The sequence below is a fragment of the Oreochromis niloticus genome, linkage group LG19, assembly GCF_001858045.2.
Source record: "Oreochromis niloticus isolate F11D_XX linkage group LG19, O_niloticus_UMD_NMBU, whole genome shotgun sequence".
In the NCBI taxonomy this organism is placed as follows: domain Eukaryota; kingdom Metazoa; phylum Chordata; class Actinopteri; order Cichliformes; family Cichlidae; genus Oreochromis; species Oreochromis niloticus.
Window position 1 is genome coordinate 23,239,227 of NC_031983.2, and position 26,640 is coordinate 23,265,866.

A 26,640-nucleotide genomic window follows, 5' to 3' on the forward strand; every position below is an offset into this window, starting at 1 on the left:
TAGGGCTATTGACAGAGAAGAACTGAAATTTCATTGTCTGCCCAGCTACCCAATGTTATACTGGACTGCCATACTAAAACCACTAGTCACTCTGAAATGGAGTAAGAACCTTCAAAATATAATTCAGACTATAATTTAGAAATTTCCTTTCATTCAATAGCTTGAAACTTAAAATATACACAGTGAGCTGTTTAGTGGACAAAAGAGAGATTAAAGAAAAATGCTGAAAGGCAGTACAGCAGTGGCTCAGATGGCCATATTATTCATCCCTTTAGAAGGGTCAAACACAAGTCCTCTTAGAAGCAAATCTCACCACTTATCAGCTATTTTGTAATGCATATGCACAGTTTTTTGTGCGGTTACCTTAAAGCTCTTATCTACACGAATAGGTAGAGCCATGATTTTAATTTTAGTGCTCACGAGATCAAAAAAAAAACTGCTTATATAAGATCAGATTTACTTTATTTATCCTAAAAGTTGATAACTTCCTGTGTTAAACCAACCAAAGCAGTATAAACTGAAAACCTAAATAGCTTACATAAAGTGGTGTTGCTCAATGTTGCCTCCGTCACGCAGGCCTAGAAACTATTTGGCGACTCCCTGGAAGTCTCTTTGACTCCTTGGGAAGTGGTTTCTGGCTGTCACAAGGTGAACCCCATCGCAAAGAACGTGCCACATAAAAAGACATTCTTGCCATCATTTTGGTCACTGATGTAACTTCCTCTAGCTTGCATAGAAAATGTTTTGTCTGTAAACAGTAACAACTACTCAAGAGCAGTACTGAAAAGTGCAAAAAGTGTGATGAAAATCAGAAACAAAGACTGTAAAAGTTGCAACAACTAATGTTTGTCAAAAGGTGCAACTTTTACTTTGAAGGCAAGGGTCCCTGTTTCTAGCTTGTGCAGTTTGCTATCAGCTAGCAACAAAAGCAAAAGCAAGGAGGTTTTTAGTGCAGTGCCATAAGCCTCTTTGTGGCCAATGTCACCTAACGTCAGCCTCCATCAACCACTTGCCAACCACTTGGGGAATACAAATTTCTCCCTAGCAGCATGTGTTTACCAGGGGATTGCCAACCAATCACAAGGTTTGTCTTGAGTAACTTGGGGCCTAAAATAGAATATCACAAATCAAAATAGCTCACCAAGGTACCATTAAACAAAAGCTAAAAAGCGGAATCACGTGACAAATCAGGAACACACATGGTCAAAATTAGAAATCTAGAAAATGTGCCCAAAATGTCCAAAAATCCAGACCACACAGATATGCAACTCATTTTACATCGTGGGCCACATGCATCCTACTTACATCTTCAGTGGGCTAAACCAGCAAAACTCTACTTTCTGTCAGTGTAAAGATGTTTAAATACACATTTAATCCTGATTAATATAAGAAAAAGCAATGCAATTTTAACAATATGTCACAGTTTTCTATATTATTATTCTAAATTCTATTCTATATGAAATACTGCTGCAGTAAATGAAAGAAATATGCCAACAAATAAATAAAAGTGCAAAATTACAGAACGGATTCTTTTGTCTCAATGCCTAGATGATCCTGCGATTACAAAAGTTTTTATTAATTTACAGAAAATTTGTATTTATTTATTTATTTTTATTGTGGCCCCATTGTAGAACAAACAAACAGGAACTTCTCTGTCATTTAATTGTTTATCTATTTCTTGATTACTTTGGTCTAATATGAATGGAGGCGGTCTTTACCAGTAGGAAAAATTGTAAAAGTGTTATAAGTGGTAACTGGAAATACAGTCACAAGTTTAAAAGCTACACCCTCCTTCATATATTCCAAAACCATCAAGTTTTTCCTCTGTCAATTCTGGCCGCAGGGCCTTACATTTACCTGGATCTAGTATCTAGAGCATATCCAGACTATAATAGCAACTTTTATTTTGACTTTTCCCACCTGGAACCTTTCAGCTGCCTGACTTTATACCACAAACTTCCTGTTAAAAACTCTAGTTCCCAGGCCCATTTGTAATAACCTTTATGGATCATTTTCACAGACAAGCTTCATGTGAAATAAAGTGTTCACAGGCTGAGAACTCCCCCTGATTAGTGGGCTGACCTTTATGTGTTATGTCAGCGGAGATCCCCTGGTGGGGTGAGAAAACACTGACCAAAGTGATATGATATGAAACTTTTTCAATCTGGGTCACATCTCGAGTAAAACATGGGATAGAAAAATGTTCCCGATATGGTTCTGTCTCTTTAATAACATGTCTGTGCTATCAGGCTTCCAGCTTTAAAGTGCTTTAACATGAGCATGCTGTGGGTGGGCTCAGAATCGAGACATAATGGTGTTTTACTTTCCAAGTGGCACCCTGAAGAGTCCCCGCTTCTGTCTTCACTGGTGACTCCACTCTCAACACTACCCACACATACTGGAGTCATCACGGAGACATGCTGCCTAACACAAACCCTCTAAGCAATGGAACCCACTGTATGACATATTTACAGTAGATTGTGTACATGCAGTCATGTAAACATGCAGTACAGTGACGGGGCTGCCTGTGACTTCATCAACCAGAGAGATTATCTTCTGTGACTCAGGTGGATGGTGACGAAGCTTGGTTTGTTTGTGTGCGTGTGTGTGTTTGTGAGGGAGATGGGGTGTGTATGGCAGTGCAGTGACAGTGTTGGATAAAAGCTCAATTGGAAAGAGGGCAGCTATGATTCATTATCAAAGTGAAAGATGAGGCCAAGAAGAACTCTTTTGAGCTTCAAATGTAGTTTCAAAGCAGTAACATTTCCATTTTGATTGCCTTCTTCATTTCCTAAAGCCTGGGAAGTCATCTGAGGCCCAGAGGAGTCTGCTGCTTGAACTATCCAAGGTCCTACTTTTCCACTGTGACCTGACAAGGCACCTTTGGCCCACAGGAGCCACAGAGGGCAACCATCGTGGCTAAATATTGTCAGATTTAGCATCCATCTGGGTAAAGTCAGATTAAAACAAAGCTTCAGGCACACTCGCTTATATGGGATTAAAAATGAACAGGGCAACAATGTCCCTTCAAGCTGAAGCCATTGGGCATCATTCACTAATATGCGTGCAGATCTGTTCTTCCCCTGTGTACAAAATAGGCACACACACAAATTTGTGTACAACAGCCAATATTGTTTGCATCCCCCATCATATGTTATCAATCATTCTAAGTCATGTGCTCACCATATGCATCTCCCTTTTTAAGAGAAGATTGGGTTGTAGTGGAGAGAGCGTTGAGGTTGTTCTAAAAGAGAAACCTGAAGAAACTGAAACAACAGTGTCTAAGGAGGAATTTAGAGAAGGCAAAACTCTCCAACGCATTTTTCAACATTTTGGGAGTACAAAAACAAGAAAAGAAAAAAAGACTTTGCTGTTTTAATCAGCATACTGGGTTTTGAATCACCTGAGACTTGGACTGTGCCTCAATAAAACCAGAAAAAGAAAACATTTTTTCACAAAGTCAGTGTTAAAAAAGAATAAAAGGAAATGCAGAAGAAGCAGGCAGAGGATGAGGACTTAATCATCTGTCAGCCCAGCAGAGACTGAAAATCATCCATAAAATAGTTCAAATGATGAAATACAGCAATGATGTAAGCCTTTGTTGGATAAATGGTTTTTATATGCAAGTGCTATGCTTTTTTTGCTCGTGAAGTCTCTTTTGGGCTTTTGGGAGCACTGTGTTTGCAGATTTTGATTTTTTCCATGAATAGTTTACTCTGTATTTCTGAGATTGTCTCTATAAATTTAAAAAAAGGACAAATTTGATTTGTCAAGCGAATGTGTGACACTTCCATAAATTGTCAATAAGTCTTTCTTTTTTATCAATTTCTATTTTTGGCTGACATAAAAAAATGTATGGTGGTGTTTGTGGTCTGCCTGCTCTTATATTTTCAGCTAACAGTCTGGCCGCCATGAATTGTGCGTGCATCCGGTCTGAGGCAGTTCTAAATCTGTATGCATAGTATAAACAATTGATCCTCAGATTTGTGCTTTCATAAACATGATTTAAGCACATGCACTGTTTGTGAATGAGGCCCTGTGCAGTGCTCCGGTGAACTCAACTTAGCACACCTGGGGGTTGTAAAGGTGAACTGAGTGCACTTTGACTTTAAACGGACAGCTCTCTTTATAACTGTGCTCTCATTAACTAACGAAAGTTACACAAATGTCACTTTACCACTTCTACTGTAAGAAAAGATTACAAAATTTTTATTTAATCAAGCAGTCTCATTGCGACTAAACTCTCTGATTGTTGTGTCTCCTTAAATGAGGACAATGACACAATAAACAAAGACATTAAAACACTTGAAAGAATCCTATAAAACACAGTGGATATCTAAGATCTCCAAGGGGCGTGTAGGACACTCCTGAGTTTATTTGAACAACGTATGAAACAACATGTACCAAGGCGCGTCTGTAAGATTTCTAAGTATTTCCTGGATCACGAATTGCTGTTACATGATTTAAATGAGAGGAGAGATTAATGATAAAGCTTCAATAGCAGTGCTCTTTGAGTGAAAAGGTGGAATGACTTTAAAACCTCTATAAACCTTTAAATACAGTGAAAATGATGAATATAAAATGTGTCATTGATAAAGTGTAGTGCACTTTGATACAGGGGATTAACTGCTGCAGTGTTGCTCAGGCAGTGTGATAATACACACATAGTATCTCCATAGTCAAGGACAAACAGGAAAGTTGACTGCAGAATAATCTCACGGTTGAACGAAGGCAGAAGAAGCCTTTTTTTTTATTATTAAAAATAATTTAAAAATATAATAATAATTTTTGAATTAATACAATTTTTTTCTTAAATGTTTAACATAAATTTAAGGATTGAATTATTTTGAAATTGCGGATTTTAGAGTCTGCTTTTGTTTCATTTGATGCCTGGTCACGTGGCAAAGAAACAACTCAAAAATGTAAGTATTAAAAAAAGTATAAAATCTAATGGGTTCATAAATGACCTCACTTTGCCATTTCAGTCACTAAACGATATTTTGGCTTCACGTCTGCATGCTGGTCTGATGACAGCTGTGGGAGATTCTTGTTTTTGCCAGGCTAGTGCTAATCAAATGTGACCAAACACCCACACATCCTCAATTTAGCTGATATTTCTGAATTATTTCTACATTTCTTTTTTTACCTGAAGGGGGAAATGAAAAAGAAAGCTTTAAACCTACGTTTTAAATAGTTTTAGGGGATCTGATTGAAGAAACACAAAATTGCAGAGAGACAGAATAATGACAAAAGCACTGCTATCAGTATCTGGTATCTGATAATTCACCGGAGAAAACTCAGTGTATTTGACCGGTCAAAACAATTTATATATATATATATGTCCGTAAATCCCGGACTACAGAGCGCACCTGATTAAAAGCCGCATGCTCTAATTGTAGAAAGAAAATCAATTTTGTACTTGTACAGGCCGCACCGGATTTTAAGCCGTATGCGTTTCACTTGTAATATGAGATATTTACACAGAAATATTACACGTGAGGATTTTTAACGTTTAATTTAATCCATAAGGTAACATAAACATGGTAACATAAACGTTATGGTAACATACAAAAATACATACTGCAAATGCTTTTTTCCCTCGAACAGCGCCTGTAACACGGCTACCTTTAAGTATACGTACGTATCGGTAACACACAAATTATGTTGCTTATGGTTTTTTTACGGAACAGTGCACAAACAACATTACAACGTCTCTTAACAACCGATAAAAATATATACCGTATATATACTACTTATCATTTTGATTGGTCTACTGTTACCAGGCAAAATGTTTTTGGACGCATGAAAAAAAATATGCATTAGCCGCACGTCAGTATAAGCCGCAGTGTTCACAGTGTGGGGGAAAAAGTAGCGGCTTATGACCCGAAAACTACGGTATATCATCTGAAAGTTCTCCCTTTTTCACAACATTTTGATATTTTCTAGCTTCAATTCATTTGTGTTAAAATAATTTTTTACAATAGTGATGTTTTAACATTCACCAAATGTTGGGAAATAAACATGTTAATATTTTTCTGTATGTGATCTTGCTTCATTTTTCTTTCATGCATCTACAAGATTCTGTACATCATTTGTTTCGGGATTTCTTCGTGCAGGCAAACGGCAGAGTTTCCGGTTTGGTGAACTCAAGATAAGCTCTCTGCTGTTTACAGACAATCCAGTTGTTCTAGCTTCAGCAGTTGGTGACCTCCAGATCACACTGAGGTGGTTTGCATCTGATTATGAAGAGGCTGGGTTGAGAATAAATGCTTTCAGTCTGAGGCCGTTTATCTCATTGGAAAAAAGGGCGGAGTTCTCACTCTGCCTCAGGGAGGAGTTACTGCCAAGTGGAAGAGTTCAAGTATCTCAAGGTCTTTTTTAATAAGTGAGGGGAGAGTGGAGACTGACAGAAGGATTGGTGCAGCATTGGCAGTGATGCAGATGCTGTACTGGTCTGTTGTGGTGAAGAGGGAACTGAACGTGAAAGTAAAGTTGTCGATTTTCCCGTCAATCCACATCCCTGCCCTCGCCTATGCCTCGAGGTTAGGTAAGGACTGAAAGAATGAGATCCTGGATACAAGTGGTGGAAATGAACTTAATCCGTAGGGCATCTGGGTTTAGAGATAAGGTGAGGAGTTTGGCCATTTGGGAAGGGCTTCAGAGATGCTACTCCTGCACATCAAAAGGAGATAGGTGAGGTGGTTCAAACACCTGGAGTATTTGATTAAGATGCCTAAAGGAAGGATGATAGACCCAGGATAAGATAGAAAGCCTATATCTCTCAGCTGGCTTGGGACACCTGTGACCTGGACCCAGATATGTGGTAAAAGATGGATAAATTTATGGACGGATGGCATCGACAGCATTTCCTTTACCTATTTATTCAATGTGATTCAGCCCTCTAAAGTGCTTCATCAAAGTTGTATTAATACATGCAGAACTAACAAACAATCGTTAGTACTTGCGTGTTATTTAAATGCATGTGAAGTAGCATCACAAACCTCGCTTTGCACAGACTTATAGAAAAACACAACATCTTCAAGGAGACAAGGAGGGGGAAGAAGTGGCAGTGCTCAGAGCTGCTGAGAGTGAGAGAAGTGTCTGCACTGACATCTTATACTGTCAAGTAGGTTTGCTGGGTTAGTGCTGAATTTATTTTATCAGACTGACAATTTCTGACTGTGACAAGATGTTCACAAAACCTTGAAAAATATCTGATGGAAATGCAAAGATTTTCAAAGACTATAAAACACCTCGACAGACCCAGGAGAAGGGACACACAGACACACACACAAACTGTACACCCACACACATAAACTTACACACATCAGCAGGCAGGAAAGCATGTGCATGCACGCACACGCACACAGTAACACACTCACACACAGGCACCTAAAGGCAAATGCAGATACACAAACATTAGTGCACTGCAGCCTAAAACTGTCTCTCTGTGTTGATTTTCCTGGGCTCCTAAATCTGGTTTGGGGGCAGAGACGGTGCCCACTCGATTCTTTTATGCAATGCAGCAGGTTTTCTGGGGGAAGGAGAGATGTATCCAACTCATCTCATGAGCACAGTACAATCAGGTAAACGAGAAGTAAAAGTGAAAATGAAAAGGGCGATGAATCTGGTTATGGAACAGTTGGAGAAGGAGACATAAAGTGAGAATGAACTGAGAGCCTTCGCAGATGCGTGTCTCTTGATGACGACTCCAGAGCGATATTGAATACTATAATTCTCTAATGCTGGTGCAAACTGCACAACACAATCTCCTTACATACTAAAGTACTACAGTACACCTGAATGAAAATTACAGTTTAATGCACCAAGAAAGACTGCAAAAACTTCTCTGGAATGGGTGGAAAAACATGACAAAGGTGTGAAGCAGACCTCCACTCATACCGAACCCACACCAAGGCCCCAACACTGTAACCAAGAGCTTGTTGAAAAAATCCAGTTACCAGACACCACAGGTCACCAAAAGAGCTTCTGAGCTCATGCTCCAGAAAGTCTGAGGTGTTCTGACAGCCCAAGAAGGATCCATAAAATACTAAGCAGGTGGTTTTAATGTTGTGACTGATTGGAATGTAGTCTTACATTTCTCTGTGTCGTCTTAGTCTCTTTCTGAGCTTTTTTCCCCCCATTCAGTTTATGTTCAGAATTAAATATATTTGAGTTAGTCTGTAGATCAACAACAGACATATCCCCAGAAACAGAGCCTTATTCAACACAGCAAAATGATTGGACCACACAGCTATTTTCCATGTAGTTTCCACTGCCTACATTTTTCAATGAAGAATTTATTAAAAGATGCAAGCAGCACATTTTTTGCATAACCATCCGGGAAGTCCTTCAAGGGAAACTGCTTGGATAAGGGCCAGAAATAATTGGCTGATAATTGGCTGATCACCTAAAGCATGCCAGTAGCCGTGCTCTTATTGGCCAGTAGTTCCTTGTAGGATTCCGACTGTGCTAAACAGACTTTAGTTTGCTTCTAAGTGCACACTTAAACCCTTCTGATAGTGTTTTTGCAAGTCTAGTAGAGTCTGAATCCTGCTGCTTTGGAAGGTGAGGGAGCTTTGGACATAGACAACTTTTTTCTAATTTTGGTTCTGTACATTAAAACAGTGAATTTAAATGAAAAATGAAGTGCAGACTTTCATCTTTAATTCAGTGGGTTGAAGAAAAAGATTGCATAAAAATACGAGGAACTAAAGCATTTTTTAACACAATCCTTTTATTTCAGGGGTTCAAAAGTAATTGGACAAATTAATGTTGTGTTTACATCTAAATCCCCCAAATGCAAGCACCACACTTCAAATCAAGTCCAGGTGTTTTATCTGCATAATTGACAAATTAAATAACAGAAAATAAAATGTTTATTTCTAATACTTGGTTCAAAACCCTTTGCTGGCAATGACAGCCTGAAGTCTTTAACTCATGAACTCATGCTGTGCAAGGCCTTTGCTGCAGTGAGTTTCAGTTGCTATTTGTTTTTGAGCCTTTTTGGCCGAAGTTTAGTCTTCAACAAGAGAAATGCATGCTCAAATGGATTAAGATCAGATGACTGACTCGGCCATTTAAGAATATTCCACTTCTTTGCTTTAATAAACTCCTGGATTGCTTGGCTGTATGTTTTAGGTCATTGTACATTTGTATTATGAAATGCTGCCCAATCATTTAGCTGGATTTGAGCAGACAGTATGTCTCTGAACACATCAGAATTTATTCTGCTGCTTCTGTCGTGTGACTGCATCAATAAACAGTTGGGTCCCAGTGCCACTGGCAGCCATGCACGGCCAAGCTATCACACTGCCCCCGCCGTGTTTTACAGATGATGTGGTATGCTTTGGATCATGAGCTGTTGCGCACCTTTTTTCTTGCCATCAGCATCTACCATTATTTTGATAGTTGTTGATCTTGGTTTCATCTGTCCAAAGACTGTGTTTCCAGATCTGTGCTAGCTGTGTTTAGATGTTTTTTAGCAAAGTCCAATCAAGTCTTTCTATTCTTAAAGCTAATGAGTGGCTTACACCTTGCAGTGAACCCTCTGTATTTATTTTCATGCAGTTTTCTTTTTATGCAAGACTGGGATACGCCTACATCCTGGAGAGAGTGTTGTTCAATTGGTTGGCTGTTGTCACAATGGAAATGATTCTGCGATCATCCACCACAGGTCTTTTTGCGTTGCTGAGTTCACCAGTGGTTTCCTTCTTCCCCAGGATGTACCTAACTGTAGATTCTGCCACCCCTATTATTGTAATATATCATATATTTGGACCTAGCTGTATACCTGTTGGCCAATAAAGACTGTTTTATGTGACAAATTTTCCATGACCCCGACAAGAAATGTTAAAAATCGATATTGTGACTTTTGAAGTCGCATAACTGATATTCAGGGCATGTGGATAACAAAGCCTTCAGTTAAAAGATGAAAAAATGGCAGTTCTCTCTGCGGAAATCATTTTATACCTAATGTGAGACTTATTTTAAGAAACCTTCAAAGAAAACACATTCTGCCTCTGTTTTTTCTTTCATATGTACATTGTTGCAGTGGTGGATACTCACTATATGTAGGGCTCTTCTGCTTGCCAGGACAACAAGTCTAAAATTTCATTCCAGAATAAATTAAATCTGCCTCCCTATAACTTCATGTCACATCTTCACATATAACATTCACTTGTAACACAGACTTTTCAGGGCATGCATGGGTGCGTGAATACAGGTTTGAGCCTGGACTTTTACCCCACTGTGAAAGTAATGTGTGTGGAGCAATACTGAGCCATCATTATAAGATGACAGAAATAAGTATGACTGCTGGACTGAATTTTTAAACCTAGAGTTGTCTCCTCAACTTTTTTGGCTCCGTCTGTGAAAAACTCCACTGTGTGTGGGAATGGCAGGTGAAGAGCAGAGAAGAGACACCTGAGATATTTTACATGCACGCACGCGCACACACATACAAAAGGACTGTACAGTAGAACTGTAGGTCTAAGATAGATAGACAACCATAAAGCTATTTAATGTTTTTTGCACATGGGGTTAGGGTTAGGCATTCTGGAAGGCTGATAACCACCTCTGCTGCCCTGTCAGTGATGCTTCAAGGAGACAACAGCACAACTGACCTATATATAAGCAATCCCTGACAGCTCCAAACATTAACTCTAACAGAGTTTTTTTTCTACTCCTGATCTGTATGATGTCATAGCCCTCGCTATTTTACTCCCTTGTTTGTTTAGGATGTTTAACCTTTATGTTTAGAATCAAAGAGGGGTTGTCCTTAAAGTGGGAGGAGCTAAAACACCTTATTTTAGATGAACTTAACTAAAAGATACATTTTATGTGTGAGTCATGAAAATCTACTCTCACAGAGTCCAAGAACAACAATATGCTGCTGGAAATGAGCATAATAAGTAGAATTTAATTTGACTGTTTATAAAACCAGCATACTCCCACCCGACGCACTTAATCCCAGTGACCATACAACTTCGTTTACTCGTTAATATTCTGTTTCACTGGGATGCTTGAATCTCGCGTTTCTCGGCCTCATCATACCATGACCTCCATTACAACACAAGTCAGTAAAGACGCCTCCAAAGCTTACTTTTTTTTCCCCTTTGCGCTCTCTAAATGTCTACATCTATTTAACACTTAACAGCTACTTTAAACGAGTAGGGAGGAAAAAGCATAAGAGCCACAAAGCGTGACACCATGCCTTTCACAGTATATTTTCTTCTAGGCTTCCCTTAAAACATTATATAACAAATGAAGACTGAATCTTAACCAGGTGCATCTCTGAACCTACAGAATAACCGTGTTTTTACTTCTCATAATCAATAATTTCTACAGAAAAAGAAGCAAAACAGTCCTCATCAGAGACAGGAGCCGATGCAACAGTCTCACACTGTACATTATCGGTAAAAATGTGGGTGTCGGTTGGGGTATTTCAACCTTTTTTTTCTCCCAATGCCGCTCTGTAAGGCAGAGAACATTACACTGATGGACACGGGAAGAAAAGGTAACAGGGAGAGCAAGAAAGAGAGAGGAAGAGGGAATAGTCGACGAGGTATAACACTGTAGCTCAGGGGGCTTACGAGTTTGCGTTCACGGAGCTCAGATCTGAGCCCCTGCTGAAGGAGAGTAAAAGTGAGATATCAAACAACTCAGGAGTGATGTGAGAGAAGAGTAGAGAGATGGAGGAAAGAGAAAATGAGAGAGAGGGAAAAAGCTCTCCGTTTCCCTGTGTTGTGTGTGTGTGTTGTGTTTTTTTTTTTCCTCTTTTCCTCGCTGCGTTTCAGTCGAGCGAGGGACGACCTTGCTGGGTAGAGCACAGCGCTTCTCTCTCTTTTAAGTCCCACTCACTCTCTCGGTTCCCTTTGAGGATCAGCCAGAGGGATCAGCAGAGGAGAGAGAGTGATAGAAAAGCGGAGAAAGATGGAGAGAAAAGAGACAAGCGGCAGACATGTGAAAACCGGGAGGAGGGGTGGGTACAGAGACATACGACGGAGGAGACAAGAGTTAAGAAGTTGAGAAAGTAAATTAAGAAATACATGGACAGGACAGCTATGAAGAGAGTGATAAAATGTTGTAATGCAAGCAGGCAGGTACAGAAAGCTTCAAACGTGTGGACACTGAATGGATGTAATTGCCTGAAATCCAGTGGTACCAGAACCAAAGCTGAGATGAGCTGAAGTTGTCCACAGCTGCTTCGCTTCCCACTTTTTAAGTAACTTTAACATTGATTTAAATTCTATTTGAGGTATTACACATTTGTAGGCGCTCTTAAATCAATTGTTAATTCAGGATTTTAAAGAGTCCGCAATATTTTTATTGCCACATTCTTCGTGACAAATAATGGACTCCAAGATTTCTGCTCTACAGCCTACACCGGGAGCTACAGTTCTGGTTAGAGAGGCCCTGCAGCTTGCAGCTGATACCCAGCGGAAATAGAGTTTTTCCATTTAACAAAGTCACGTTTTTGATACTATTCATAGCCAGCATATTCAGCAGATGTCTTGAAGTGTATTAAATTACTTAATTATCTCTCGTTTTGTCTTTATTGGTAGTGGCAGGGTCCTGCCTTGCCATGCTGGTTTCAGACTCTGAACAACAATGCAGTGTGTAATCCTGTGCATCTCATCTTGTTTGCTTTCTTTGCACCATATCAAAGCTATATGAAGTTGCCACTAATTCAACGGAACATCCTATTGCCACCGCTTTACATTTAAAGCATTCAGCTGGAAAAATAGCTGCTTCATTCTGCTGCCTGTGTCACCAAAAGATGCGCTCAGGCACAGCGTTGCATTTTGGCAGCACTCAAAACCGGATTCAAAATCAATGTAGTAATGCATGAAAAACTGAAGAAAATGGGATTGAAGCATAAGACTATGGGCTGGGCTGCAGGTGCGTGCCTTTAGTGTGTGTAAAACGTGAGCTGTTACACAGCCGGTGTGGACCGATTAAAACACAAAGATATCTGCTGAGCTGCGTAAGAGATGCATGACTGAGAAATAAAACTGAAATGCCTTCCGCGTAGGAGAGTAATGGAACAAGAAGAAGCAGCAGCAGCCACACTGGGCTGTCAGATAAGAAGTTACAAACGACAGCGCGACTACCCGCTTCACCGTGTCCTGCTTTAGTTGAAAACTGCAGGTGCTGTGTGCAAAATGAAGGGAGATCACAGGCTGGGAAGTTTCTTGGCTTACTGTATTCACAATGTAAATTAGCATGGTGAATGGCCAACATTTCAAAACTGCCAAGAGGATCACTTTGCTGCCATCCTGCAACAGTCGCATTCACGGTAAAGAAGTCATTTCTTGAAGATGTTGATAATTCCATTAATTCTAATTAAGGAAAGATTGGACAAGAAAATAAGCATTTAAGATTATATTTAAGGGAATTTATTTAGTTTTACAAATAGTATAGATTATTTTAATATAGACTTGAAAGGTACTCTACTTTTAAACAAAGGGTACAACAAACAAGACAGTAGTTAATACATCTAAATAATTAAATTATTATTATTATTATTTTGGAAACATTTTTTTAAAGAAAAAGCATTAATTATAACAGAGATGGTTTAAAAACAGAACCTCACTGTGAAACAGACTGACCAGTGAACGTCTATCATGTCTATCATATCTGCCTATTACTTTTACTCTATTTCCTTGGATTATTTCTCCAAACACTGAACTGTCTGCTCAGTTCAGCTATCAGCGCTGCACAGCCTCGTTCTCCCCCTCTCTCAACGCGCTCAACATCTGCGACCCCTTCAGCCCTGCAGTAATTATTCCTCTTTTCTAAGTACAGTCCTCTCTAAATGTATCTATCAATCACATCTAGCTAGCTCTGGCTCATGTTAAAGCAGCCTTATGTCAAAATGGGTGTAAACAACACAGGTTGCAACATTAACATTAATTCCTATGGGGTCAAAATGACTCCCCCAGTGGTTTGACGCAACAGTGGCTATATTTGTTTTGGGGGTTTTTTGAGTCCTAGAATTCACTATAAGATAAAATTATGAAATATGATTCTGACAGAATAACATGATTTTTAAAATACCAATGGGTCAAAATTAAAATGACAAAAAAGAATAAAACAAGGTCGCATTTACCTCTAAACTGAGAAATATAATCAGCTCATCCTGGGGTACTGAAATTCCTGCAAAACATTGGAAATCGAGTCCTAGTGACATTTGACCACCAGGTTTTAAACAGTTCTGGAGGATACGTGAAAGTTTAGTTTTAAGACAACCCCTCGAGGTCTCTTCTAGACCTCTGACTTCCTAATTTTCTATAAATCCAAGTGAGTGCGCCAGATTTGAAGAAATTCCCACAAGATGTTCAAAAGCATTTATGAAAAGGTGGTGAATGTGAGGTCTAAGTGACCTTTGAACACCAAATGGATATTTGGGACTGACGTCTCTTCACGACTTAGGGACCAATATGAGATCACGATACCTCTGACTACCAAATCTTAATCAGTTCATCATTGAGTGAATGCCGTCAAATTTAAAGAAATTTTCCTCCAGCTGTTCAAGAGATCTACTGGGTTCAAGAGGATGAGAAAGACTGACAAAGGCACGACCTGATAACAGCATGCCTCCGGCCACAGCTGTCGCCAGCACAGAGACATAAAATTCATGAGATGATTAAAAGATAGAATGACAGAAAGACTGCAGACATAAAGAAGCCTGGAACATTTTGACACTGAATTGATGTAGTTGATATGACACCCTGTACCAACACTGAAGCTGAGCCAGTCTGTGTACTTGTCAGCTGCTACATTCACCGTTTGATAAAATTAGGACTGATTTAAACAATTTCCAAATCGGCTTTGATGTGAATTTTATCTTGGCATTATAAGATATCGCGAACATTTGTGGCAGCTTGGATTAATGCAGAACCTCTTGAACGTTGCTGTCCATCAAACGCTTCCTAGAAAACCACAGAAATGTGCGGGCACAATGATTTTTCCTCTTCACTGGAGCAGATGCAGAGATAATGGGCAGCTACACATGACCAAAGACTAACAAGGGCCAGAGAGGACATGGAGAGAAACTAACAAGGGTAACAGATCTGCATAATAACACGTACAGCAAAAAGGCTGGCTCTCACACATCTGCATGCCAAATTAAGTAGCATTCACGATGAGTGCAACACAAATGCACTGATACACAAACTCGTACACACGTACAGTTGGTTGTCTTCAAACAACGGTGAAGAAGACATTTTCGCCCTGGGTCATGAATTAACACACTCCCACACAGCTGACAAAAAAGGTGCACAAAACCATGTAGCAGAGCATATTCATGGATGGCCTTGATATGCATATGTGCAAATATCTCAAGACAAAGAAGCAGCATTAAGTTGTGGAAGAGGAATGATAAATGAGAGTTTGGCTTTATGCGCTACTGTTAAGCCTCGACATTTTATCTCGCAAGCAGGGTTTGTTTTATAGCATCTTCATCTACCACCCTACTGTTGTGCCGACAACAGCTCCTCTCCATCCCCCCTGTGCCAGAACTCCCCACTTTATGCTTCCCATCCTTCTGCCTTTAGCCACCTCCTGTCTGCTCTCCTCATGCAACTGGCAGAGGAGGAGAGCCTCCAACAGCACTGCAACAGCTTCAGTCTGGTCTGGAGGGAGCGGAAAGGTCAGTTTTTCTCTCACACGCAGAGCTTGATCATAAACAGGCAGACATATGCAACAGAAACGATTTCAACAACACAACAGCACTCTTGATGAAAGCCTCTTCAACCAAGTGGATTTTCTGTGCAGAGGAGTGTCAATCAAAACAAAAATCCTTTTAAAAACAAGGTGATTGAATCTGGTCAGGAACACAGAGGAATTAAAAAGACTTGCGTTTCTGTTCAGTGCTTCATCGACTGTATAAAATCATTAATCAACCACTATGAAAGAGTGCTTCATCAAGGTTAGGGTAGTTCTTTCTTTGCAAAGATGTTGCTCTCTGTCACATATTATTGCTTGCATACAGACTAGTGGTACATTAAAAAATAACCAGAATTCAGAGTAATCACCTTTATCCAGTGATAAAACATTTCTATCCTGATGCCAGTGGTCTTTTCCACAGTGACAATATCTTTTTATGACAAGGAAAATGTTATGTGAATCATATGCTGTGGCCTTCAAAGTCACCAAATCTCAACTTAACTGAACAACTGTGGGAGTTTTAGGGCTAAAGACAGTGTTTTCCATCACCAACATCAAAACAATAAAATGAGGAAACATCTTTGGAACAATGGTGTTCACCGCTCCCGTGGAGTAAAAGATTAGATAATCAATGGCAAAGTGCATTGAAGCCCTTTGTATACGGTGGCCCAACAGTTTATTCAAGTATACATGCAACTTTTCTGCTTTAAAATAAATGCACTATAGGTGCTTTTTGCTATGCCTGCATCTAAATTGGTACAGTTACAATTGAGAATTTTAAAGAAAACATATTTAATCTCTAACAGTTTCAATTTGTCCATAGCCTACAAATCATAAGCCTAAATAGCATTTTTTCAAGTCACACAATTTAACCCTCACATTAACATCAATGTTTAAACGTTAAACCCTGCTGTGGTTGTTAAAATGTACGTGTAAAGTTTTTACTTTATGAATGAGCGATTGTTACATTATAAACACATTTATAAAAATGACTCAAGGTTCAAGAATCCCCATCGATCACGTAGTTTCTGTATACAAATGCACACGTTTTATTTGAAGTAACTAGTCACCATATAGAAATGAATCTTGGTACCCTAGTTAATTTGTAGGAAAGTTTCCTCCAGCTTGAATTAGGGAGGGGTTCAGAAACAAACATACATACACTACAATTATTATCATTAGTATTATTATTATTAGTAGTATTATTATCAATAATAAAATATTGACGTCTTTGATGGCTATAGAGGGCTATAGAGTTACATTTCACGTGCCGAGTTCACTGTATTTGTAATTGTGTGTAGTACCAGAGTCATTGCATGTAATGTGATCAGTAAGTTATGACTATGCGGCCGATATGACAAAAGGGGTACAGCAAAGGACACCTTTGGTTGTGTGGTACTCTTTTCAACATACTGGAAAAGGGAGTGTCAACAAGTATCGTCTTTAGCGACTGAGTTACAAAGTGAAAGAAAAGCAGTCTTCTAGCATGAGAAGCAGAATGTGTAAAAGTGAAATGGAAAGCACTAAAAGCATGTCTGTGTAGGTTCTCAGTCATCCAGTCATGGCATGTGGGGAACACACCCCATCACATCAAAAACTCCACTGACATCACCAACAAGGTCCAGAAACTTAGACTGGGTCTAAATGAAACGATCGTGTCCTTTTATGAGGTTTCATTCTTCGCTTGCATACCTACAACTGAGGCAGTGGAGACTGTCAGGAAACAACTACAGCAAGACAGCTCCTTATTAAACAGAACCAGTCTTACCCTCGATCAGATCTGCACACTGTTCGACCTCTGCTTTACCACCAAAAAATTTAAATACAACAAGGGTTTCTACAGACCCTTGTTGCCAATGTGCCACGGGCTCCCCAGTGTCACCCACTGTAGCCAATCTTTACTTGGAGGAAGTGCAAAGTAAGGCTCTTGGCTCTTTTGAAGGGACACCACCTAGCCACTGGTAAAGATATGTGGATGACACCTGGGTCAAAATCAAAACCCAAGAAGTAGAAGCCTCCACTTTGAAGTTTACCCAAAGCCAACACACACACGCACACACACATATATCTCTTTGACTCTCACCACTCTCTGAAACAAACTTGGAATAGTCGGGAAAGAGGAGTGAAAGAAGCCATCTATGTCCACTGTGAACATGGAATCCTTGAACAGAGGGAGTAGCCTATGACACCGACTGTCTGCCATCTCCAATCCAGTTTTGAGATACCTTCACAGGAGCCTTAACGCCCATTCACATCTCGTGTCAGTTGATCTCAATGGCTCACATGATAGGGTGAGGCAAGGTCTGACAATGGTTTCACCTGAAACCTCTGCTGTTAATGACCCACACCCTTTTTCACACCTTGGCTCATGTGATGAGGCACATGAACAATAATGGGTCAACAGCCCTCTTAAGGGACAACTCCCACTAGGGCTTAAGTACCTGGGACTCTCCACCATTTGGTCTTAGAAGCTTCTCAGATGATGAAATGTCTTCAAGAAACTGACACAAGTCCAGTCGCTTTTCTTTCCAAGCTCCTTAAAGCACTAAAAGGGAAGGTACAATTTAATAATAGCAGATAAAGGAACTAAAGGGCAGAACAAGACAGAGAAGCCACAGATGAGAGTGGAAAAAAGAAACATGTTGAGACAAGAGACCGAGAGACAGAGAGAGAGAGGAAAAGAAAGAAAAGGCAAGAGCGAGAACGGGTGGTGGTGGCGGCGGTGGTGATGGGGGAGGGAGCAGAGGCCTCTTAACCTGGTGCGACGGGGCGTGTGCTTGTAAATAAACATCAGCTTGAGATTATTCTGAGCACGGAAGCCCAGACTGTGGGGCCCTGAGGTCAGAATGGGCCCATACCTGGCTCGCTCTCTCTCTCTCTCTCATTCTCTCTCTCTCTCTCTCTCTCACACACACACACACACACACACACACACACACACACACACACACACACACACACACACACACACAGATCTACATCCACACTTACACAGAGATTGTGTTCTGAGCAAAGCCCGGGCACTCAAATACATGAAAACAGACATATATTTCAGATATGAAGACCCACATGCATGCATGCATGCATCCAAACACACACACACACATGCATCTGCACAAACACACACAGCCAAATAGAAAGTGACAAATGCACACAAACACATACACTGAATAGAGCAAGACAAAAAAAAAAGTTAAACAAAGAAGCCCACTGCAGCGATACCCACACAGTGCCCACAGACTCAGAAAACATTCGAGCTTGCACGCGCACACACACACACACACACACACACACACTCGCACAGTTAACACTCCAGATGTCTACAGACATCCAGTCATCCCTCAGCTCAGACTCCGTGTGTCATCAATCTCATTTTTTTTTAGTTCTTCCCTTATTGTTTTTGAAAAAGCGACTGATGAGTCCAGACACTGGGATGTATGACTATTCACAGTGACATAATAAGTCGCTAGATTCACAGCACACTGACTCGAATCCAGAGATTATCTCCTGCATCTGCAAAATCAAAGTGCAGAGCTGGGCCACATCACCTTTAGTTGTGTGCTGCTTTTAAAAGTTAGTTACCGAAAAACTTTTTACTTTAACCTCTCCACTGGAAGCTGTAGAAGCTGTATTGTTTGTTGAGAAAGTTGACCTTTAGAGTGAAATTAAGGTAAATGTTTTTTAATTTCCCCTCCTGATCTTGCCATCACTATGAACACACACATTATATATGGCCATACATGGTAAGTGTCACTTACTGTTCGATGCTGGGGGACAGATACAGTTTAGGAAAGACTTGGGTTGCCTCAGCGTCCTCAAAGCTCACTGAGAGAAGGGCCACATCTTCTCCAGGGTCCAGCGCTGTGTCCTTAGATAGAAGAAGTCAGGTTGGTTTAGTAAATAAACTAACAATAAATAAATAAATAAAATATGGACTTTGAAGGGATTCAAAGTTATTAAAACACATGAATTAATCAGATCATTAAAGTCAGTCAGAGATTGAATGAAACTTGTGCCATAGTCTCGAATTCAGATGGTAAACTGGTGGAGGTTCTCATCAATCAAAGATGGCTAACCAAATCATTATTCTCCAGTTGCTATGTACTTTTAAAAGAAAAAAGTACAACATCAACAATGTTAAAGAAGAAATTAATTATTTTTTGCAGCGTGGGGAGCAAACAGAAATAAAGAAAACACAAATGAACAAAAACCACCTCGTGTTAGCACAACTTTGGACTTATCCAAATATTCCTTTATGGAGAAAAAACCTTGAGACGTTTGCTTCCCTTAACGTGTTACCTAAATTCATGGTAATGATATCACCTACCCAATCATTGTTTCTGGTCAAGCATAGCCAGCGCTGTTAAATGCATGCCCTGATAGCTAGTCTCCCCGAACAGGACAACGAGCTTCACCATACCACAAGCACTGCTCAAAACTTGAAGAACAAAAATGCTAATGTCAGCATTTAGTTCCAAAGAAACTGAAGCAAAAAGTATCAAAGAAGTTGCCAATGTGACTGATATTTGTTTAAACACTTGTTTAAAAAAGTGGGGGGTAAACCTAAGGATAATTATATTTCTTTTAATATTTGATTTGGCAAGAGTTTATACAACTCTTCTTGTCTTAATGTATACCGTATATATTTCTCTTGTTTTTACTGGCACCTGATAGTATCCAACATGCCACAATCACAATATAACTACCTGGTACCTGCCAACTACCAGGAGTCGGACCGGTAAAACGTGTGTGCAGCAATGAGATGAGATGTCGCTTTAACAATGAGGAGAACCTTGCAAAGCCACAGCTGTCAAAAAGTCTTGAGCGGAATTTGCCACAAATAAATAAAAAGATAAAATAAAAATAAAAATAAAAATGAAGTCCAATGGAAACTTTATCTGGCAAGTTTACCACAACTATGAGGCAGTATATGAGAGCTACCAACGTATATCATTGAAAAATGGCCATAATTTTCCCAATTTTCCTGTTTTTTTTATACATATATAGCACATCCAACAATGGATGAAATGATTTCTTAGGACATGATGGAAATGTTAGCATACTCATTCTTGAAAGTAAGATAGTAAACACACCTATTGAACTATAGGATGTATTTGCTTGTGCTGTTGTGCGTGAGTATAGCCTTGAACACCTGCTAGCATATCTGCAGACTCCTACGCCTTTTCTTTACAGGAAGCTCTCATCAGTCTAACAGCAGACACACTTCCATTTTAATCAGTATACAACTGCCACCGTTCATACGATAACCTTGTACCTTTTGTTGCATCGCATGTACACATACAAGTAGCTAAACAGAAAATAACACTACCTATCTACCTCGAACCACTTGAGTTATTTATAACATGTGCAGTGTCAAATTTCCAAAAGGAAGCAAGTGACGGATTTGATAAGAGGTTCGAAAGAGTTCAGGTTGAGAAGCAAACAGTGCCCTGTTTTGGATGATACATTTCACGACAAGTGCACAAGCCTCAAAAATACCGAAGTAGATGGAAAGGCGAGGAGGGAAGACACCAGAAGAAACATCTGTTTTGCTTCATGCCACATTAACTTCAACAGCTGCACCATGAGGCTGAGCTGATGACTGGGAGCACCAATCAAATCATGTGTGAGATGGATGCAGAGGCCACCCGGAGCTGCTCGCTGCAAACCTCATCCGTCTCTCTGAGGTTCTAATTTCTCATTCTGTGATGTTTTTCCTAGAGCATGGCTACTTCCCGGGCACTGTCATTAGTGCAATTCCACATCAAACACCATTCTCGACTCTCTCTCTCTCTCTCCGTGAAGGCTCAGCAGCGTTAATCAAATGTCTTACAGATGGTTTGAACTCATCCATTTGTTATAATCGCTGCCCGCCGTGGTGAGAGGAAATCTAACCACCATACATGATGGACAGAGGCGCAGTGCAACCAGTTTGCAGCAAAGCAGCCTCTAATGTAATCAGGCTTATTAAATAATCACGCACGCTTTGGTGTGCTAATAACAAAACCAAAAATGACCTCTGGTTTGAGAAAATAAACTCCTTCACTGAACATTTTCTCCTTAAGTGGAGTGGAATTAATTTCTCACCATGTAATCAAATGATTTTTAATCATTTGCTTAATTAAAGAAAAAAAAAACAAATTAATCAAAAACAATAAAATCAATAATAAATAATTACAGCCTCGAGAGTATGAAAAATGTCAGAGGACCAAAAGGCAAAGAAAAGGCAAATAAAATAAAAAGGGCTATTCTTTACTCTACAGTACATTTATATAGTAACACATGTATTTATTGGTCACTACAATGGCTGAAGCTACACTGACTGTCACGCAGAGTGTGTTGTCGCAGCAGATACATTAGGGGGTAAAGACATAAGACGTCGAAAGGAGGCAGAGAAAGACGACAGGGTGTGTGGCATCCAAACGTGTTGCCTGATGGAATCAGCTCACATCAATATAGTGTGCATCAGTAAACAAGAGCTGCTCTCTGTCTCTCAGCAGCGCTCGGGGCTTCTGCCGCTGACAATATGGGACAGATAGGAACAGGCATGGAGATGTGGGGCTGGGGTGGGCGTGGGGTTTGGGAAAAGATTGTTTTGCTCCAGTTTGTAGCTGTCAAGTCCCGTTCTCATCTTTAAAGGTGATTTAATGGATGCTTCCTTCGGACTGGGAGAGAGTAAACAGACGGATGAGAACCAACAGGAAGGTGAGAGGGCTAGGAGGGGAGCATGGGACAGCTCTGCATGGGCTGCAGTGGACCATCCCTCGATTCGGTCAGACCAAGGGCGCCGTTGAAGGGAGAGCCTTTTTGCGGAATGAATCAGACTGATCTCGTCCCAGAAGACAGCGAGGAGCTGTCACAAGTCATATTGCATCAGTGAAACAAACAAACTAAAGGCAGACCCTTTAACTTTTAGCTATTGCCATTCTAAATTAATGTGCTGTGCAAAAGAACTGGACTACACAGATAAAAATAGTTGTTTTGTCTTGTTTAGTTAAGCATAACTGCACATCAGACTTTCACGCGATTATTTTACCGCACTTTTGTTTGTAAAAATGAAAAGTAAGTAGTGTCATCCAAGTCTGATCCAAGTTTAAACTTTTCCTCCAAGACTAAGAGTCTCAAAGCTTCCTAGTAGCTATGTGATGCCGTTTTTAAGTCCAGCTGTTGCTTGACAAAGGCCCGAAATATCACAATCACAAATGCCTCTATCATGTATACAGATTTACTTACTTCCCATTATCATGTAGTGGACAACTGCTTCCAAACCCACTACCAGGTACGTCTGTGAGGGTTTGTTGCGTAGCTGAGAGTTGACCAACTTGCTCTCAACTTCGTGTCATTGTTGCACCAGTAAACAATGACATGAAGTTGAGAGATTGGTGAATCTCATCACCACAGGTTGGTGACCTTTATTGACAAGCCATGTTGTTTTGTTGCCACATTACATCTTACATAGGTTCTCTCCTGGCCAAATACTGGGCTTTGGAGGCTGACAAACAACAGTACGCATGATTAGGATGTATTTGTCCAAGTCCAAGAGTCTTCTAAGTTTTTCTTTCATTTCTAAAAACTTTGAAACATCATTAACTAAATAAGGAAAAAGCATTTTTGTTGAAACACTGGAATGGGGAAGTGGATTTTTTCTTTGTGGTTGGATAAAGCCTCTCTTTTGGGAGTCTCCAAAAGTTTTGGGAGATTAGGAGACAATCTCCCAAAATAGTTATAGATGAAGTGGATAAGATTGATCATCATTGCAGCAGGATACTGTACCCCGCCAAAGCATAAAACATGACTTACAAGGAAGCTGGCTAACATCATAAAGAGCACCAAAGTGTTGACCTAGCAAAACTCCCCAAATCCCAAAATATCAATGGAAGCAATGGAACAAGCTCAAAAACCCGCAAGGGCCTCCTCTGCAACAGACAAGACCAAATGAATCCAAGCCAAGTGAAATCAATCAAGCCAAAGCAAATGTCTTCATGTCATAATCTATACAATCTTAATTTTGTATGGATGCTATCATCATAAGTCATCAAATATTTTTTTCAGTAAGGGAATCCACAAATTCAGTAGACTTCATCTACTCACTGCCTGGCAGTCGGTGAGGGTTAAGAACCAATTGATTAATCATGCAACTTAAACTAAATTGTGGCTGACTGAGAGGTTAAACGTTTGGATAACTTAGAGAAAAAAGATGTCAGACCTTGCTGTCTTTGTGAGTGAATGCTGCTTGTGGCGAAGATGCTATTTTTGACTCTTAGAACTAAGTATTACAAACCGACAAGACAGTGCAACTTCATTTTTTCTTTTTTTTAATCTCCACTTTCATGATCCCTGAAGGCCCATGAGCTGTAGATTCAAGTACCGAGACTCCTGAGTATTAAAAGATATAAAAAAATTTCAAGAGCACTGAGAGAGAGACAAAGATGTTTATCTAAAGCTTGAACTTGAACTCAAATTTCATGATGCAATTTTCTGGAGAAAAAAGTTTCTTCTTAAGTGGGGTGTTTAAAGTAAATTAAAGCGTAGAGAGGCAATACAAATGATTTACTTGACAGCTGGTTTTGGTTATGGAATACACAGAAGGGATGTGCTTGCAGTGCAGTGGTAATTTAAAAACTCCTTTCTTCTCTCAAAACTCTGCAAATTTATCCAGGAAGCTTGTGAAAAGATATCCCAATGAGAACAAAAGTTGACCTTTTAACCTGCTTGCCTTGAAACCATTACTTAAATTAAAACAGAAGAGCATTTCCCTCTGTAATGAAATAAAAGGCCCCAAATGGCCATTAATGTTTCTCCCTTTTAACCAAATACACTTGAGGGCAGCTGCTGCTTGCTTATGTAAAGAGTTAGTTGAGAAGAAACAAAAAAAGCCTTTCCTCCACAGGCCACAGGCAGAACCTTAATGAAGAGGCTTCTTCATCAGTAAGTAATGAGCACTGAAATGGCCTCACTCTGAGGACTGCAAGACAGGGAGGGCATCCTGCAGCAGTGGCAGTTCTACGTTGTGCCCAGTATTTACTACGTGCCCTCAGAGAATATGACTCAAGAGCTCAAGGACTAGTTTTAAGAAAGAGGGTGAAGAGCACGTACGTTTGTGTGGACATCAAGGTTAGAGGGTGCCTCCAAGTCAAGCTCTTTCACGTGGCCACCACTACACATCTTCCATGCTCGTTACTCTTTCAGACAGATAAATGCACACACAAACGCGCTTTTCCTTGTGTCCGTCCTTGTGCTTCCCGATGCCCTGGCCTCTGGCATCTCCTCTGTGTCGCATGTGACAGGTTGGAAATGTGACAGCTGTCCTTATGCCAGACCAAGTCTGACCAAAGTCACACACACAAACACACTCATCCACGAATGCTGCACAGGGGCTCAACTGCAGGGCTCAAACGGAGGAGGTAAGGGCACTTTGTCCATCTTCTTCGCCCAACTTTAAATGTCATGCCCAACGTAATGGGCCGGCTTGACTGACAGCAGGGTTGTTGCGTGAGGACGTGTCCAGCTTCTAGGCTTTGAGTGCCCCTGTAGACGTGCTGGACACAGAGCTTCATCCCTGTACACAATGTTGAGCAGAAGTATTGAACAGCCCCTTATTTATTTATTTATATTTTGCTAGGAGAATGGGAAATAGGTGCAGTGACTTATTGAACTATCTGCAAACATGCATGAAAATACAATATCAAGCAAAAACAGAGTTGGAACAATTTTAAGGAGCTCAAAGAGATTAATATTTGGTATGACTACCCAACTCTCTTAGGCAACCCTTATTGTAATTTCTTTAGGTTTTTTTAAGGAATTGTTCTCCAGGATTCTTGAAGGAGATTCAAAGTTCTTCTTGGGATTGTTGGCTGTCTTTTATTTCACTTTCTGTCAAGATGATGCCAGACTGCTTCAATAATGTTGAATTCCAAGGTTTGGGGAGGCCAGTCCATGAACTACAGTGTTCTATTCTGTGTGGGGTTTTTTTTCCTGTTATCCAGGTATGCTTTTACTGCACTGAGAGTTTGTTTCGGATGATTTTCATGCAAAAAAATGAAGCCACTGCCAATTAGACACTTTCCAGGTGGAATTACACGGTGCATCTAAGTCTGACTGTATTATTCTGCATTCGTAATTCATTAATAATTCCATCAATTTGGACATCAATTTGAAATTCTTTTTCAGATGGCAGTAGCCACTTACTATCGTACCTCTCTTCTGACCTTCTGTTGACAATGGTTTGAACCAATATTTTGTAATTTGGATTCATCATTTCATAATACCCGTTGCCACTGACTTTCAGCATAATTCTTGCGTTATTTGGCATAATGCAGCCTTTGTAAGTTTCCTTTCCTTACAAATCTGTTCTTGAGATCCACACTTCCACTGAGCCCATTTCTGATGAGGCTTCGTTGAACAGTAGATAGATTTTTCTTTGCCCTTTTTAAAGACTTCCAGATAATGTTTATTAACTCCTTATTAATGTCCTCCACTTGTCCAACTTTGTCAAATGGTTCATTGAGATATGGCACATTTTTAGCTATGAGTTTTTAGGAGTTACCTTGTTGGTGCAAAAACTACTATTTTGCTTGACAGACAATTTTGGCATTTTCATAGATTCCACGAAAGAAATTGGATCAAATTTTATATCTGCTACAGGTAAAAGGTTCTGCATACTGATTGCTTTTGATTTGGTGTTTTTCTGCTTCTTTTTTTTAATGCTAGGGCAGGAAAGAGGTGTGGTAGGTCCCGAGTTCGACTCCACCGTCTGCGTGGAGTTTACAGTCCAAAGACATGCAATTAGTGGGGTAAGGTTAAATGGTTATTCTAAATTGCCCATAGGTGTGAGTGCGAATAGTCTCTCTCTCCCTGTGTTTGTCCAGGGTGTACACTGGACCTCTCGACCTATGGTAGCGGAGATAAGCTCTAGCTACCCTAACCCTGACAAGGATAAGCAGAAGAATATGCATGGATGTATACCTT

General features: G+C 40.0%; 1 protein-coding gene across 2 annotated transcripts in view; it reads right to left on the reverse strand.

Moving 5' to 3' along the window:
* babam2 (BRISC and BRCA1 A complex member 2) overlaps positions 1–26,640 on the reverse strand; it is a 111,894-nt gene that overhangs the window by 15,837 nt on the left and 69,417 nt on the right. For both annotated transcript variants that reach the window (XM_025900746.1, XM_003445447.5), the window contains exon 7: positions 19,431–19,540. In XM_025900746.1, the coding sequence (XP_025756531.1) occupies positions 19,431–19,540 (110 nt within the window). The remainder of the gene's footprint in view (positions 1–19,430; positions 19,541–26,640) is intronic.